The sequence below is a fragment of the Ptychodera flava genome, chromosome 5, assembly GCF_041260155.1.
Source record: "Ptychodera flava strain L36383 chromosome 5, AS_Pfla_20210202, whole genome shotgun sequence".
Classification (NCBI taxonomy): domain Eukaryota; kingdom Metazoa; phylum Hemichordata; class Enteropneusta; family Ptychoderidae; genus Ptychodera; species Ptychodera flava.
Genome location: NC_091932.1, coordinates 14,367,896 through 14,384,333, shown reverse-complemented (window position 1 = coordinate 14,384,333; position 16,438 = coordinate 14,367,896). Strand labels below are relative to the sequence as shown.

Genomic DNA, 16,438 nt, shown 5'->3' with positions numbered 1-16,438 from the left:
ATCATTATCTTCCATTGGGTAGATCAGGATACTGTCCTTTAGCACATATGAAGCTCATTGAATTTAAGAAGATACTTTGGAATCTCTGGGGACTTGTTTACAAGTCTAAAAATCGTAAAAAAGGTGTAAAACCGATAACTCTTTGAATTTCGTGATCACACTCTCATACGTTGTATACGATGGTATGTTAAATTGTTCAGAAATTGTTCCGGGAAAATGATATCATCTTTGGCGTCGACTTTATTTCAATTTGCAACAAGCTAATCACATTGCATATTCATAGCAACATTATACCCCTGCGGCTAAGATCCAAAACATGTCTTTCTACCTCGGCTATACTTGCATATATGTTTATTGCGAAAAACGTGCCTGGAAGATAGAATGTCATGGGTTAAGTGCATTACCATGTATAGACTTCCATTACTAGATGAAGACATCCCTTAATGCCGTCTATATTATTTTAACACCAGCTGCAATTGTCTATTTTGTTTTCTGCAACATATTACTGAAAGAAAACGTCACTTTCATTCTTAACCTCAATGTAACATGGTATAATTTTCTGACTCTACTTCGTACTGCGCGTTCACTCACTCAGATTTCCTCTAGTACTCTTAGGTATCTTTCACGTTTTTCTTCATATGAAGGAAATGTCTTGCTCAAGGTGGAAAGCGCTATCAATTCGAAATATCAGTTCTCAGGCTGACACAAGGACAAGAACAATGACTTATTCATGTATCGCCTCTCGAAAGACAAAATATAATCCTGTGAGAAGGTCTAATATCTATAGGGCAACAACAGACATTGATAAATACTCGATTATTCATGATAGCAAGTATATCATGATAATAATAAATGACTTGAGCTCGCATTTTACCGCGCGACTTCTCGTATTCAGTTATATCTAATATCGTTTTTAATGAAGGTTCTTATGTTAATATAACATTATATCATAATTACTTTTGCTATTTGACCCATATGTCGTATATAGGTATTTTCAAACCGCGTTGACTAGTGATCATCGCGATGCCAAAATATGATCAAATTGTTAAATTTCCACTTTGAACAAAAAGTATGAAATCTCCAGTCCATCGATTTCACTATCTGCTTAAAAAGTATGAAAGCCCCAATCTATCCATCTCTGTCTGTCTGACAGACTGTCTCTCTGCCTGTAAGTCTATACAACTTTCTGTCTGTCGGTGCCTGTCGTTCGGTATATCAAAACGTGATCCCCACTAGTCAGCCAGTTAGTCTGTCTGTCTGTTTGTCTGTCTGTTTGTCTGTCTGTCTGTCTGTCTGTCTGTCTGTCTGTCTGTATGTATGTATGTATGTATGTATGTATGTATGTATGTATGTATGTATGTATGTATGTATGTATGTATGTATGTATGTATGTATGTATGTATGTATGTATGTATGTATGTATGTATGTATGTATGTATGTATGTATGTATGTATGTATGTATGTATGTATGTATGTATCTATGTATGTATGTATGTATGTAGGTAGGTAGGTAGGTAGGTAGGTAGGTAGGTATACACATTCATTTACCTCTCTATGATCCATTCTTTGCATTTGCATGACGTTACTATACGACATTGCTGTACTTATTTCCGTTCGAGTGAATTTAAACTACTTTTGAATATATATGTATATAAGTATATATATATATATATATATATATATATATATATATATATATATATATATATATATATATATATATATAAAGTGTACAGATGTCCTCGTGGGAAATTACAGTGCTCGATGCTAAAGCAGAGCGTTATAAATAATAACACGAATTACTTGAAGTACTTGAAGTACTTGAAATAATTTGTACATATATATATATATATATATATATATATATAATATATATGTGTGTGTGTGTGTGTGTGTGTGTGTGTGTGTCTGCCTGTCTGTCTATATCCATTCATCCATCGATATGCCTATCTTTTCATACATGAAATAGTGACATTATGAATTTATAGATACTATTTTCATGAAATCCGTCTGCGTGATATGACGCGAGACAAATAAAGCGTTTTGAATATCTCTATCAATTTCTATCATGTTTCAAAAACAAAAATATAATACAACACATTTGTCATTGAGAAAGACACAAACACGATCAATAATTTAATAGACATGATGCAAAATTTGTAAAGGTGAAGCTTCTTTTGTTAATGTTTGCTCCCTCAGTTTCGCTAATTGCGCGAGTACTAAAAAAGTTTAATATTAATCATCTCTACTTCAATATAATCGAATACAGGGAATCCGATGCGCATGTATTCATGATGATGTAAATTAGAAAAGAGAGAGCAGGAACCGCCCTTGAAATTTGATTATGATTTTACCAATCCCGCGCAGTTCATTGGTGTCCCGCTGAAATTAATTACAAGACAATTTAATTAGTTTGCGATGTGTTAGGACCTATTGCTCAGCTGAAATTAAATTGGCCAGTCTCACAAAAGCCTATTTGTTTCACAGAGGCACTTGATCATGCTAACCATCTTTCAAAAGTCTTCCCTGATAATTTCGCTGCCCTACGGCGGATGATTATGTACATACACGATTATTTTGGTGGAAATTATGTGACGAATATTTGATCTATACGAAGTCACCACAATTATGATATTACCATGACAACACTACGATTCCCAACATTCTTGAAGAACATTAGCAGTATAACATGACCTTTTCATAATCCTTATCTATCTTGCAAACGGTAACGGACCTCGATATGCCCACTCATATACGCATGGCTACATGCCAGGAATGAAACAGTCATATTTGTTTTACAAAATGCACTAAAACTTACTCTTGTTTCTGTAAGAAAACTACATTATGAGATCCTAGCTTGATATGCAATGTGTCCAATATAGTTGTCATTCTGTCATGCATCTATTGCCAACTTCAAATCAACGTCCCCCTCTTCTTTCAATGTTTACAAATCACACGGAATAAAATTCATATCCGTACTTGCAAGTAATTCACTGACATAATATGCCTCATTTCCCTTCTGAAATAAGCAAAGAGCAATTGAGTTTATCGTTCACATCATGGTTCTGTGCAGTGTTTGCACTGAATAGTAGTTTAATTGAATTTGTAAAATGGCCGATACATCATTCTTCGTACAATACATATACATGCACCATACATGTCTCAAAATCAGCCGGGATTACATTATTACATATGAAATAGGAAGAAGCATCTACACATCCATTAAAATCGATACCAACGTTCATATTCTATGGTGTCATTCCCTGACCTTTACTGGGTTTTTATCTTTTCTGAGGTATTGATGATTCTAGATGGCTAGAGGTCTCTATAAACCATAAATTTCAGATTAAATTGATCATCGGCGCCGATATTAAAGGTCGGGTTGATAAATATATACATAAGTAAATAACTAGAAATGGAGTAGAATTCACGATATCAGATGTTGCCACTTCGCATGTTTCTGCTTTAGCAAAAGCCGACGTCGCCGAATTGTATCGGTGGCATGTAACAGAGTATAAATATGATAAAATTGATTGAATTTGCACGCACTCATGTCGATCAACCGACCTATGACCAGGCATACAAACTCAAGTACAGTAATTTCCGGGCAGATCCAACACAAACAACAATCTTTCTACTTTTTATTCAGCTCAGCGTCATTGGTTGTTCTAGATTTGAATAATAAACAATCTAACGTGTACATACGCGAAGCCTTCAAGCTGATCCCAAAGAACAGTTTGCTATATGTATTTCTGCCTCGAGATCTGCCAATAATCTCTCTCTCTCTCTCTCTCTCTCTCTCTCTCTCTCTCTCTCTCTCTCTCTCTCTCTCTCTCTCTCAATATTCACTGCAACACAACTATCGAGACCATTACATTTGACACATTGTCTTCCTCCAGAAGAAGAAAGAAAGCTTACATCATCGTGTGATTGGACATAAAATATGAGCTTTCGCTTACATTAATTTAATAAATGATTATATTGGCGTATTTTAGAGAAAAATCATGATGCTGTTATAATTTTATCACGAGAGAGCGAGACAGTGTTCCTGCTTGTGAAGGTTGTTGCCGGAACTTATTGAGAAGGACACACGTCATCTCGTAATTGCATTCAGCTGTAATACCACCGCTTTATTCATGCAGGAACGTTGTTCGGCGAATACTTGTAATTTCCTCTTCCTGGGGACCATTTTCGACAAGTTCACATTTGGTTATAATACTTCTTTCCGAGAGTCAGGTGATGAAAACTGCTAGCCGTAAATAATCTTGAAGGGACTTTCGACACTCATGTATATGTCAGCAACCTCTCTATTTTACACTTAATGGCATTTGTTCTCTACGAGGATGAGAGTTGGCGACAATTTAATCCAGCGATTTGTACTATAATGATGCCCAATTGCTGGGGAACCTCTTTGAAAAGTGGTTACATATTCTATACGGGGACTTTAAGGCAAAGTGCAAGACAGAAGCTCTTCATGCAGACAGTACATTACCTTTGGTTAGTGATACCTAACAGATATGTCAAGCGAATGTTACGCGATTCGACATCACAGTTTAATTTCTTCGTTATTCTTTTGAATAATCTTGTGGATCAAAGTATTTTTTCAGTAAACCGGGAACGCTATTAGATAAACACTTTTTCATTTCTGGTTCCAACACTGTAATCCTGAAATTGAATTATTTAATATCAGTATTCATAGAATGGGGGATCCCAGGTCAAAACAAGGCGACCGATGATGTCATGTCTCTCTCAAAAAGAAGTAATGAACAATTTTGCGGACGATTAAACGTACACCAGTATCGCAACCGATGCATAACGTTATCTTGACTTGAGATAACGCTGTCTATTAGGTGCTATAATTGACTCCCTTCAACAAACAAACTCTAAGCGGACAAAGTTCTTAGTTATCCCTTTCGTGTGTGAGTTTGCCACGAAAAGTTTGCTTCGTTAACATTTTGGCCACACAATGCGAGTGGCAATTGCAGTTCTGTAGCAAAGTTTTATTCAAGGATGTCAACCTTTCCGTCAGCATCTAAATCTTTATTTCCTCCTGTAACACACGTCAGATACGTGTTGGATAGAAGCGGCTTTAATGTAAGGGCTGAAGTAGGTGATCAAATGACTTATCTAGCACTGACACTAAAATCGTTACTATCTTGATTTATAAACTCGCTTGATTGTTCGTGAGTAACTCGGGTGTAAACACGAGATTATTCTGTTGTGCAAAACCGCATATCACGCGCACACCAAATAAACACCTATCTCTATGAATGCTAGTCGATTAACGATGAGAAAGGCATGTCAAATTGTCCAAAGTCTCCGACAAAATCGTCAGCATTTCCATCAATGCTTCATTTTATAACAGAAGGTCAGCCGCGCAATAACACATGGTCCATAGACAATACGATCCTCGCAATTCCAATGGATGATGAGGACATATAGCTGAACATGTCCCACGTAAAAACTCCCCTTTAGGAGCGTACCAGGAAAACTTATCATAACTTGATAATGATTTTATGATGCACTGATATACTATTTTGCCACTTTTGATTCATTATGGGTTTTTTTTGACGGAAAACGTATAAAAACATGTAAAAGTATTATTGCCAAACTCGGTCTTTGACATGCTAATTCTCGGATTGACTATAGTTGACAGATTTTAGCCAACTATTCGTACAACGAAGGTTTCTGGTTCATCGTAAAAGCCTGCCCACACACGAGAGAAAATAGCTGAGCAAACAGCCTCGAATGAACTTTTGCTCAGCTAATTTCCCTCGTGTGCGGCAGGCTTAACATGAACATATCTCCACCGTGCACAGGTGTGTCACGCTCGTGTGACCGATTCGTTAATTACCGTGACCGATCAGCTGTGAACCATATGGCGCTGTTATAACTGTGGTGTTGGGACCAATTTGAGTGACAAATCTGCCGTTAACAGTAGTAAAAAATCTAAGTTTTCCACCTGTCTCCGAAAGTTTAATTTTGAATTGTCCCAAATGCTGTCTTTTATGCCTGCAAAGGCCCGAAACAGTGGAATGTTTATGATTTACTGGTACTGAGCATTAAAATCGTAACCAGGTTGACACAGTTGTTGCAAAACAACATCAAAGGTAAAGGCACGCCACTTTAGTGATGGCAAACCGAAGCTTTTAGTAACCGTAAAGCACTTGAAACTTCTATCAGTGAAGAGTACGGCAGATGTGCACAAGTGGGTTAATGAACACAGAGATATTGAAAGAGGGCTAAACCTCTGTCAGAGCCACTTTCTTCGCCGACACGTTCTGTCACGCACACATTCGTCCATGCACACAAGATGGTTCGTTTGTAAGACGGTCGGATTGCCGCGTGGGCAGTGTCGCGATCTGAAAGAAGTCAAGCATATGGTACTTCAACACAGCACAGTGTTGTGTAGAGAACAGACTGAAAAGATCTTGATACTTGTGTTAAAATTTTGACTTCGAGAAAAAACCACGCATTGTTGGTATTTAAATCTTATTCTCTCTCTCTCTCTCTCTCTCTCTCTCTCTCTCTCTCTGTACAGTAATAAGTCTGTAATTTCTTTCCATTTCTAACTTTTCTATATTTTTAGGCTGAACTATCGAATAGCAAATCCAAGGTATTATAACTGAATGTGTACATCTGTCTCTTTTATACAAAAGACAGTTACATATCGACAACTTTACTCCAGTTGTGTGTCTGTACTTTTCTGTGCGGCAAGCGAAAGCGGAATTCTGTAGAATTTTTTTTCTAACACATTATCTGCAGTCGATTTGTTCCATCGCATGGGGATGAAGTAAATTTGACACGTTGTTTAATAGAATGCCTTTTTTAGAAATGTCTCTCTTTGTTAAACAAGTTGATGAAGCACGGCGTATGTGACATGTGAGAAATATGAGAGTAACTTGAATAATTTATAGAGTATTCGCAATGGCATCGATGGGATTGGAAAAGAACGTTCAGATAATCATATTGTGATGTTGGCATTACACTGGGACCGGCCACTGATGCGACTGAAATTGCTATGTCTACACATTCAGTCTTGATATTGCAAGGCCGCCGAAAAGCATAACGGTAGTGCTAAAGAAATGGGTCTGGCATAAATTCGCCGGAGAACGCGGAAACGGTGGATCTTTATCACTGTATGGCCCGTTTTCACGATTCAAAATGTCAATTCAGAATTGGGCACCATCATGGAGGGGAACTTAAAAAGTGTCGAATAAACCTTTGCTTCAAACCTAAATCGATGAAAGCAAAAGTATCTTACTAGCAAAAGTTGTAGCTTTACTGAACGTTTGCGTTTAATTGTGAACCGTTGGAAACGCGGTGAAGGAGCGAATTTTCAGAGAACCGGCATTGATACAACGGTTTTAATTTTGGCTGTGAAAGCCTGCCGCTATACAGAGATGCTGAGGCAAAATTGCACTTGTGTCCATGGAAACCAAATCATAAGTATCAATTTGGCTGTTCTTTCAACCAGTCGGAGCCCCTGCCATTCCTATAATCAAAACTGAATAATATGCAACATGCTGTCTTTTTCAGGCAGGTCACTAGCTCTGGAACTGACAGCAAATTATTTTGGATATGTTGGTCTTTTACTTGTAATATGCTACTTAAGGCATCTGGGTAATTCTTCAGGATCACATGGTAGAACGATTAACATGACTAATGTGCTCTCAAAGATCATGTATGGTTAATAAATGTGTGCATGTAGGCAATAAGGTTTATGTATGTATGTATGTATGTATGTATGTATGTATGTATGTATGTATGTATGTATGTATGTATGTATGTATGTATGTATGTCTGTCTGTCTGTCTGTCTGTATGTATATGTATGTATGTATGTATGTAAGTATGTATGTATGTAGCTATGTATGTATCTATGTATGTATCTATGTATGTTCATCGCGCTAGTTTTTGATCCAAAGAAGAGTGCTATTATATATAAGGTTGTTATTGTAAGAATTGTTTCAATCTCGACACAGGCAGACTGGCGCCATTGGTTTGCCTGTTTACAAGGGGCATCTTACAATATACGATTCCCAGCTACCGCAAACATATAACTTATCCACACCAGGGGAAATGCTCTTAGCATAGATTTTTCTATGAGAAGATAGATACAATAAGCTCTACCGCACTCAGAGGCGGTGTTTCTGAAAAACAGCGAACCCTTGCATGTAATGCGATATTACCTCATGTCGACATTTTGATGACTGCTGTTAATGCCCTGCAAGGAGAACAAATCAATCAAATATTGACATCAGAGGAAAGGATGCGTCGTGGATCCCTGTCAAAGCTTGGCCTGCCAAGCTTAACGACAGGGTGTTGATAGTCTCTGAGACACTAGGATGGATAATATCGTTCTTGTTGATTTAATCTTGCATCTACCTGCCTAGCCGGCAATGTAGATAACCGACGAGTAAAGATCATTATGATTTGTAATAAGTACAATTGAAAAGAAACATAAATAAACATGCGCAGAAGACAATGTTTTGACGCGCCAGCTTTATGAACCATCAGTTTTGCGTTGTAAAATGCCACAAACAGAATTAAAAGCTCGGCAAAAATTCTCGTTTAATTACTTATTAGATCATTACAATGTGTACAGCCTTTTATCAAATTTTAAATAGACTGTAAGAACAACATGGTAAACCATTAGTTATATTTCCAAACCTAATTTTCATACGCTGATCGTATGAGTAGTTTGTTACTAAATATAGAGTCGCACGCGCAACATGGATAAGCTGCAGCCGACAGACATACAGACTTACGCCTGCCGCCAATAATTACAACTGCAGCTTAAAATCGAAGCTCTAAATGCGATTTTTATGGTTTTCAAGACGCACTGGTAGATTCGAAAATCATTTGGTCATCTTAAATGCGTAATTACTGAACATCTCATTACCATGTTCAGAGAACTCCATATTTTTGCGAATTTATAAAGGATTTATGACGGAGTTGAGAATCAGCCTAATATCTCATGAATTATCTCCGGCTTTATAGCTTTCTTTCCATAATGTTAAATGATTCAAACTTAACGATCTCTGAAACATGTAGTCCAAAAAGATCAACACAAAATATTTAGTACAATGCGACAGAGTACCCAAAATTAGAGATGACGCATTAGTTCTATCATGAATATTCAAGAATAAATATTTGTCGAACCTTCTGCATTACGTTCGAAACTACGTGTGCATGAATAACGAAAATGGTACTTCAGAATCAGTATGGAAACCTTAGAATTCCCATGTCAGGGGCTCTGACAACATACTGAGCAGCAATACTGCGATGATGTCATGCCTCAATCATTAAATTTCAAAAATTAAAACACCTGCCCGGCATTTTAAAAAGACATTCAGATTTTGCATGTGCAGTAATGACGAAAATGGTATTTGGCACGGCAAACGCCGGATTATTACGTGTTTTATATGAGAAAGGCTGCCACAACCAACACAGCCGCAAACACGCACATTTTGTCATAGCGGAGCATCCATTATCGCGTACGTGATCTTGTTCAGGGTAGATAAAAAAAAGTGCGTTTGCGGTAAACCGACCGACCCTAGACATCTTTTTCACATTTTTCATAAAAATACAGAGTAAATTCTTTAAATTTTACAGTAGTTTACATTTTTCAAAAAAATAAAACACAGTAAATTCTCTAAATTTGGGTAGTTTATGGGTCTCCTCCAACAAAAAAAAATGAAGAAGCCCTTCCGCCTTACCCACCCTAATTTTTGGAGGCATGCTACTGGAAACACACTTATTTGTTCTTACTAATGGTAATCATACAAACCAACGTCTGCCATGAACACACGCACACAAAACAAAAACTGTATCTTAATTTCTGCCAGCAGAAGAGAAAGTCACGCAGTATATATTATAGATCGTAACAGCCTACAATCCCAATAAACATTTTGATAGTGGATAACCGCCTAGATCAATTGTGTGGCACGACAACAGAACCTTAAGTACTGAATAAACATATTTGGACCTCAACTGATGATAAAATTATTGTCTACTTACCGTCCATCGTAAAGCTGAGGAACAACACAATCAGTCCAAACATATATTTTGAAAGAATCTTCGTCAGTTTCATGTTTAAAAAAGTCGGTTGTAAATGTTGAATCAAAAGTGCAGATAACTAAGCTTACTTCAACTTCTACGGTCTATCGTCTGCTCGCAACACTTCGAAAAAAGACGCAAAAAAAATCCTCAACAGAAATAATTTTTTGTAGTTTCTGTTGATAGGCAACTTGTCGATTAGCTGACGTCAAACCTGCCCTTTTAACGGTAAAGATATGTTGAAATTCGGAAAAAAAATATGTTCGGCGGAGGCAGGCGGTACCCATAATTCTAAATCGGTAAATTGCGTTCCAAGGGCTCCTCAGGTGAGTGAATACAAAGCATACTCCCTAAGGTTGTACTGAATAGCGCTTCATTAAACCGCTGTAAAATACCGTGTAACTGCCTTGCAAAGACTGGGAAAGCCTTTGTGACCGAGAAAAAAACAGTTGTGACCTCGCAGGCAGCAATTTTCCACCTTCACACTGAAAATTATCACTCTGTCGATATTAACTAACATCCGTGCAGCTTTGAAAATTTAGCTCGCCGCAGTTGATTTCGTATGTAAAGATTCATTCTCGTCTGCTCCTTTGTAGCTCAGGAATGCCATTACAAAGTCGAGTTTCAAATTTCTTAACGTCATCAAGTGGCCGGGAGACATGAAATACGTGGTTTGAACCAACTGTGAACAGCCGCAGAACGAGCAAGTGTGAATCATCAACCGTGTGTTCAGGTGAAAACTCACCGTAAAACACGAAGACAGTACGTCAAATTTCCTCGATTGATTTGAAGCACAGTCCCTCCGCAATGTGTGGAGGGATCGTGTTTTAAGTGTTGAAAAAAACAACAGCTGCCGAACTATCCATCCACCGATAGATGTACGCAGCGATTGTCAAATATCAACGCCATTATGTACCTTCATGTCGCGTGATCGCGTTGAGATGGACCTTCAAGGACGTTCAAGTTCGATCTTGACTGTCACGGTTTGGACACTCACGCACGAGTGCATCTGATATTTTGAATCAATCAAGCTGGAAAGGTTCTGACAAGAACACATCCTACATCAAATGTTTGAAGTATGTCTTACTTGCCATATCCGCATCATACTCGAGGCTATTCATTTTCAAATGTCAAGAATCAAGAATGTTATTAAAATTTTGGGCCCACGGAAATGCAACGACGAACAACAGGTTTTTTTTCTGGGAACAATATCTAATTTTCGAATATCAATTCATTTTCGTCTTATTTTTACTGCTGATTTTTATTGTATGTGGGCGACATTGTTATTTATAGAGTAAAATGCTAGAAATCAAAGAATCAGTGCAATTTTTCACCTGCTATTCGCACGACAAATGCATTATTCTCTTTATTCCTCAACTACTCACCACGCTTGAAACATTTACAAATCTACGAACATATGCCTTACTAACATTTCACCTAAACCAATAATGTGGGGTGTGCGCCGGCCATAGATTACCTAGATTAGCGCAAAATACAGGAAATTTTCGTCAACTCCAACAGCAGTTATTACCTGACTGGCTGTACTACAGTGGTTCTACTACGAAATCGCGAGCACGTGAGACCTGAGCTAAGGTTCCAAGACAAGAAATTGACCTTTTCAAGCTAACAATTCTCTAGTGGTCAATAAGCTGAAAACCCCCGTAAATTATATATTTTCGGATAGCCGAGATATAGGGGAACATTTTGGTTACCATAGTGTCACCATTGTTAACATAACTATCACGTGACAGGTAATTTGCATAGCCTTTCAAAAATCGGGTTTACCTATGTTTTGTTTCAATGCTTTGAGATATATGTGGCTGAAATTTGTGTGAGTGCAAGTTGTCCTAAAGATCTTTCAAAGGTTGTAGTCTCAGAATTCTTTCAAACCTTCTTAAAAAAATTTTATGCCAGAAAAACTTCCAGAGTGGTGAATTTAACCCTTGTTGATTTCTTTAAAATTGTGCTCATAAAAAACTAAGCAAGATATAAAAAATCTTAGCCATACTTTAGAAGAACGTTGTGACAGCATGCATTCCAGCAAGTTTGAGTCAGATATTTTGATGTATTGAGACAAAACATAGTGAAAACCGATTTTTGAAAGGTTATGCAAATTACCTGTCACGTGATATTTATGTAAATAATGGTGACACTGTGGTTACCAAAATGTTCCCTATATCTAGGCTTTCAGAAAATGTATAATTTACAGGGGTTCTGAGCTTATTAAGCACAAGACAATTGTTATATTAAAAAGGTCGATTTCTTGTCTTGGAACCATAATTGTGTAAGCCCCCGCTCGATTCTCACACCGTTCTGATTGCGAGCGTACCTACTCCACTTCTACTCGACGGCAGACCCCCGACTCAGAAGACGCGACAAGTGGCTGATCAGTGTGACTTTGATTGATTTGACATCTTCAATCAATACTGAATTGTTTGGCAATATGGCAAACTCCCCCACTTCAGTCATTAACCTTTTAAAGCTCCATAATGCTCGCTGTCAAATGCACTACTTTTTTCACTCATATAATCATGTTGGAATGACTCAGTTGTGTCCAACTGGTTCCTATATATAGCGTCCAAACACTGCATTTCAGTTCGTTCGCGCCTCAAAAGTGAAAGAATTAAACTTTTGCTCAAACTTTCCTCCATAAAACTTTCAACTATGCATTCTCTCACTAAATTAAGACTGAAAATCTGGGGGTCACCGAACAAAGTTTGGTAATAGAGAAACAAGTAACACAGGGCCACCAATTAACGTGGTTTCTTTAAATTCTAAATGACCGCCATGTTAAATCTATGGGGAAAAATACAATTTTCTATTTTCGAAAACTAAGAGGGTGAAAATTTTTCTTAACCCAAGCTTAAGAACTTTAAAATGAGCCCCAACAAGTGATAGATCAGAAAAACCGTCAGCATTTGATAGCATTTGATAGACCGAATGTCTGTCTTCTACCTGAAGTTCGGATTAGAATTCATTTGTCATCAATAACATTGCACACTATGATAATACCATCAAAACATGTCCCTTTAACAGCTATATTTTACATACACACATATTCACATTCCCTGTATCGTAAACATGTCATTAATTGATCCTCCCTCTAAAAACGTTACAATATAAATGACGTAAAATTGTTGCAAAGTGTCTTAGTGTGTACAAATGTGACTGGGGTAAATTTATAGTAGCCAATTTATGTAAATTAACTCGACCTACCTAATTTAACATAGTTGTTTGGCTGTAGCACATAAGCTTATATGGGAGTGTTTATATTTATTCAAAATTAACGGTACCCATCAGACAATCAAGCACTGATTTCAATTAGGGACTGGACACAAATTACAGGGGGGGGGGGGATGGGCCGGTGATTTTCGAAACACCGCTGCGTCAAAAATAGTGACCCTTCAAAAGTTCATGCACAAAAATTAGTGACCCTCCCCCTTATCCGTGCATGAAAATAAATGACCCTCCCCTGTTACTCAATACCCCCAACAAACCCGCAATGTGTTCAAGACCCCCCTTCTGACTTGCTATAGTTTTGAAATCCCCCTCCCAAAAGGAAGGCAAAATGTGGCTGATATAACGCTTTATCCAAAAAATTTCAAATCATATGTGTGTGATAATTCATGTAAATGTACTTTGCTTGAAGTGGCAGGTAAAAAGCGCATGCGTGTACAAACAATGTGATTTTTAGATTTCATCGATAATGTTGATTCACTATACATGGGAGTCTATGACAAATCTGTAAAAAAATTCTTTCACAATTAATAATATGCACTTTTTCTGCATATATGGACCCTGAGTAATTGACATAATTGTACTTGATTAGAAGAGGGTGGTAACACGTGCATCTGTGTACAAGAACTTTGTTTTTGGAATTTCGCATAAAAAGTTCATCCATCATACATTGTAGTCTGTGACAAAAGTAAGAATAATTGTTTTAAAATACAAAACTTGGCAAATCTGTCTTTATGTACACTTGATTATTGGTATAAATGTTCATGGTTAGACTAGAGTGGTTTCAAGTCCATGGTTGTGCAAGAAATTTCATTTTGGCATATCACTGAAATGTTGATTCACTATACATGGCAGTCTATGACAAAACTATGAATATTTTTTTTCCAATACAAAACTAAGTAAATCTGTGCATTTATGTACACCTAATTATTAGTATTAATGTTAATGATTAGACCAGAGTGGTTTCAAGTCCATGGTTGTGCAATAAATTTGATTTTGGAATTTCACTGAAATGTCGATTCACTATGCATAGCAGTCTATGACAAAACTATGAATATTTTTTTTCCAATACAAAACTAAGTAAATCTGTGCATTTATGTACACCTAATTATTAGTATTAATGTTAATGATTAGACCAGAGTGGTTTCAAGTCCATGGTTGTGCAATAAATTTGATTTTGGAATGTCACTGAAATGTCGATTCACTATGCATAGCAGTCTATGACAAAACTATGAATATTTTTTTTTCCAATACAAAACTAAGTAAATCTGTGCATTTATGTACGACTAATTATTAGTATTAATGTTAATGATTAGACCAGAGCGGTTTCAAGTCCATGGTTGTGCAAGAAATTTCATTTTGGCATATCACTGAAATGTTGATTCACTATACATTGTAAGCTATGAGGACACTACAAATAACTCATAGGTTATCTGATCCTAAATTGTTATTCAAAAGTTGTTCGACCTGAAGCATCCAGTTGTTATTGATGACATTTTGCACTATTCTGAATAGTTTGTATTCTGTCAATGTCCTCAAAAAATAAAAAATGTACATACGGCGACATGAACATTTGACGCCGACCTATACCTAATGTATTGCCAATGGGAGAATGATATCAAATAAGTGATCTCCCAAATTGTTATTGAAAGAGTCATAATAGGGGACAGTTATGCACAATACAGGAGTTGGATAAGTAGAAATCATGGCAACTTAAATCAATGTGGCTGCTTGGATCATCAAAACATTGTTTATTATACCCTTAAAATTGCGCCCGAAGGGCGCGCCGAAAATGGAAATGGCAGAAAATGAAAGTGCCAGGAGGTATTTTTTCTTTTTTCAGTATTCCATATTCTTCAATACATGCACATGCAAGTTCAGCTTTGATGCATAAAAAAGGTGACCCTCCCCCATAGGCATACACATAGGCATTGTATGACCCTTCAAAAATGCTTGCGCGAAAAATGGCGACCCACCCCCAAAAAACACCGGCCCACCACCCCCCTGTAATTTGTGTCCAGTCCCTTATAACTTTTTGCAGACATCTAGAACAATCGTCACATTCCATTGTTATTAAGATTAGGGTTTGAAGCTGTACGCAGAATACAACGTATCAATCCGAGAGTTTCCAATATCATGAAGTGACTGTCGCCTGCTCCGAAACGAACACAACCCTGGTTCGCTAAAACGATGAAATCTTAGTCAAGATTGATTCAAGATGGCATAGGGAATTGAGCCATCTGTTTCTTCCGACAGAAAAGTTGTAAGTGTTGAGACCCGGAACCACTCTGCCTTGTTAGACACGTTGTTTGTCAGTCGATGCCTCGTGATATTTCAAAACGTCCCCAGGTGGTAGAAAAATGCCGCCAATAAACATATTATGGTATAATTGTAGTTGGGAATTTTTTGTATCACGAGACGATTTGTCCTGAGAGTACACCTTTCGAGTAAATTTAAATTTCACAAGAAAGTAATAAATATAGATAGGGACACATTTAGAAAAGGCGTTAATTCTGGAGGAGAGGTGATTTCAGAGAGCTGAAGTAACATTGTAAATCAGTGGAGTTCCCCGTTTTGTAAGTACAGCCATCAACCACAACTCTACCGGGTATTCGTCTTCAATTATATACGCAAGTAATAGTCCGGGATAACGTACAACTATAGTTATACTGTTCACATTAAATAGGTTATAGCAATTCCCAGTAAAACTCAAAGCGAAGGTATATAAACAAGTTCCGACACAAGCAGGCGAATTCGAAAGAGATGCACGTGATGCCGTAGACGTCAAGGGTACACATCGTTACACATCTATTAAGCTTTGCCGGGGACAAATAAGTTTAGCTTGGCCTTGAACCCTCTGTAGCCCGTAATTCAATTTAAAAATAACACTGCCATCGCTCTTTTGAAAAACCGTTCAGCGCTGACACGATAAGGTGGTATGCGTCTCGAAAGTGAAAGACTTAAATTTTTGCTCAAAATTTCCTTAATGAAACTTTCGAAAATTCTCTTACCAAAGCAAAATTAATAGTTAAGGGTTACTGTGCAAAATTTTGTACTAGAGAGACAAATCACCGATTTCCGGATATATGAAATTCAAAATGGCCGCCATCCCTATCTTGACTCTATGGGAAAAAAAAAA

The 16,438-nt window shown here is 37.2% G+C and overlaps 1 protein-coding gene across 1 annotated transcript in view; it reads right to left on the bottom strand.

Moving 5' to 3' along the window:
• Positions 1–10,336, bottom strand: part of LOC139132501 (neuronal acetylcholine receptor subunit alpha-6-like) — a 45,517-nt gene extending 35,181 nt beyond the window's left edge. The window contains exon 1 of the mRNA XM_070698824.1: positions 10,024–10,336. Coding sequence (XP_070554925.1) covers positions 10,024–10,096 — 73 coding nt within the window. The 5' untranslated portion in view covers positions 10,097–10,336. The remainder of the gene's footprint in view (positions 1–10,023) is intronic.
• Positions 10,337–16,438: the final 6,102 nt, after the last annotated feature.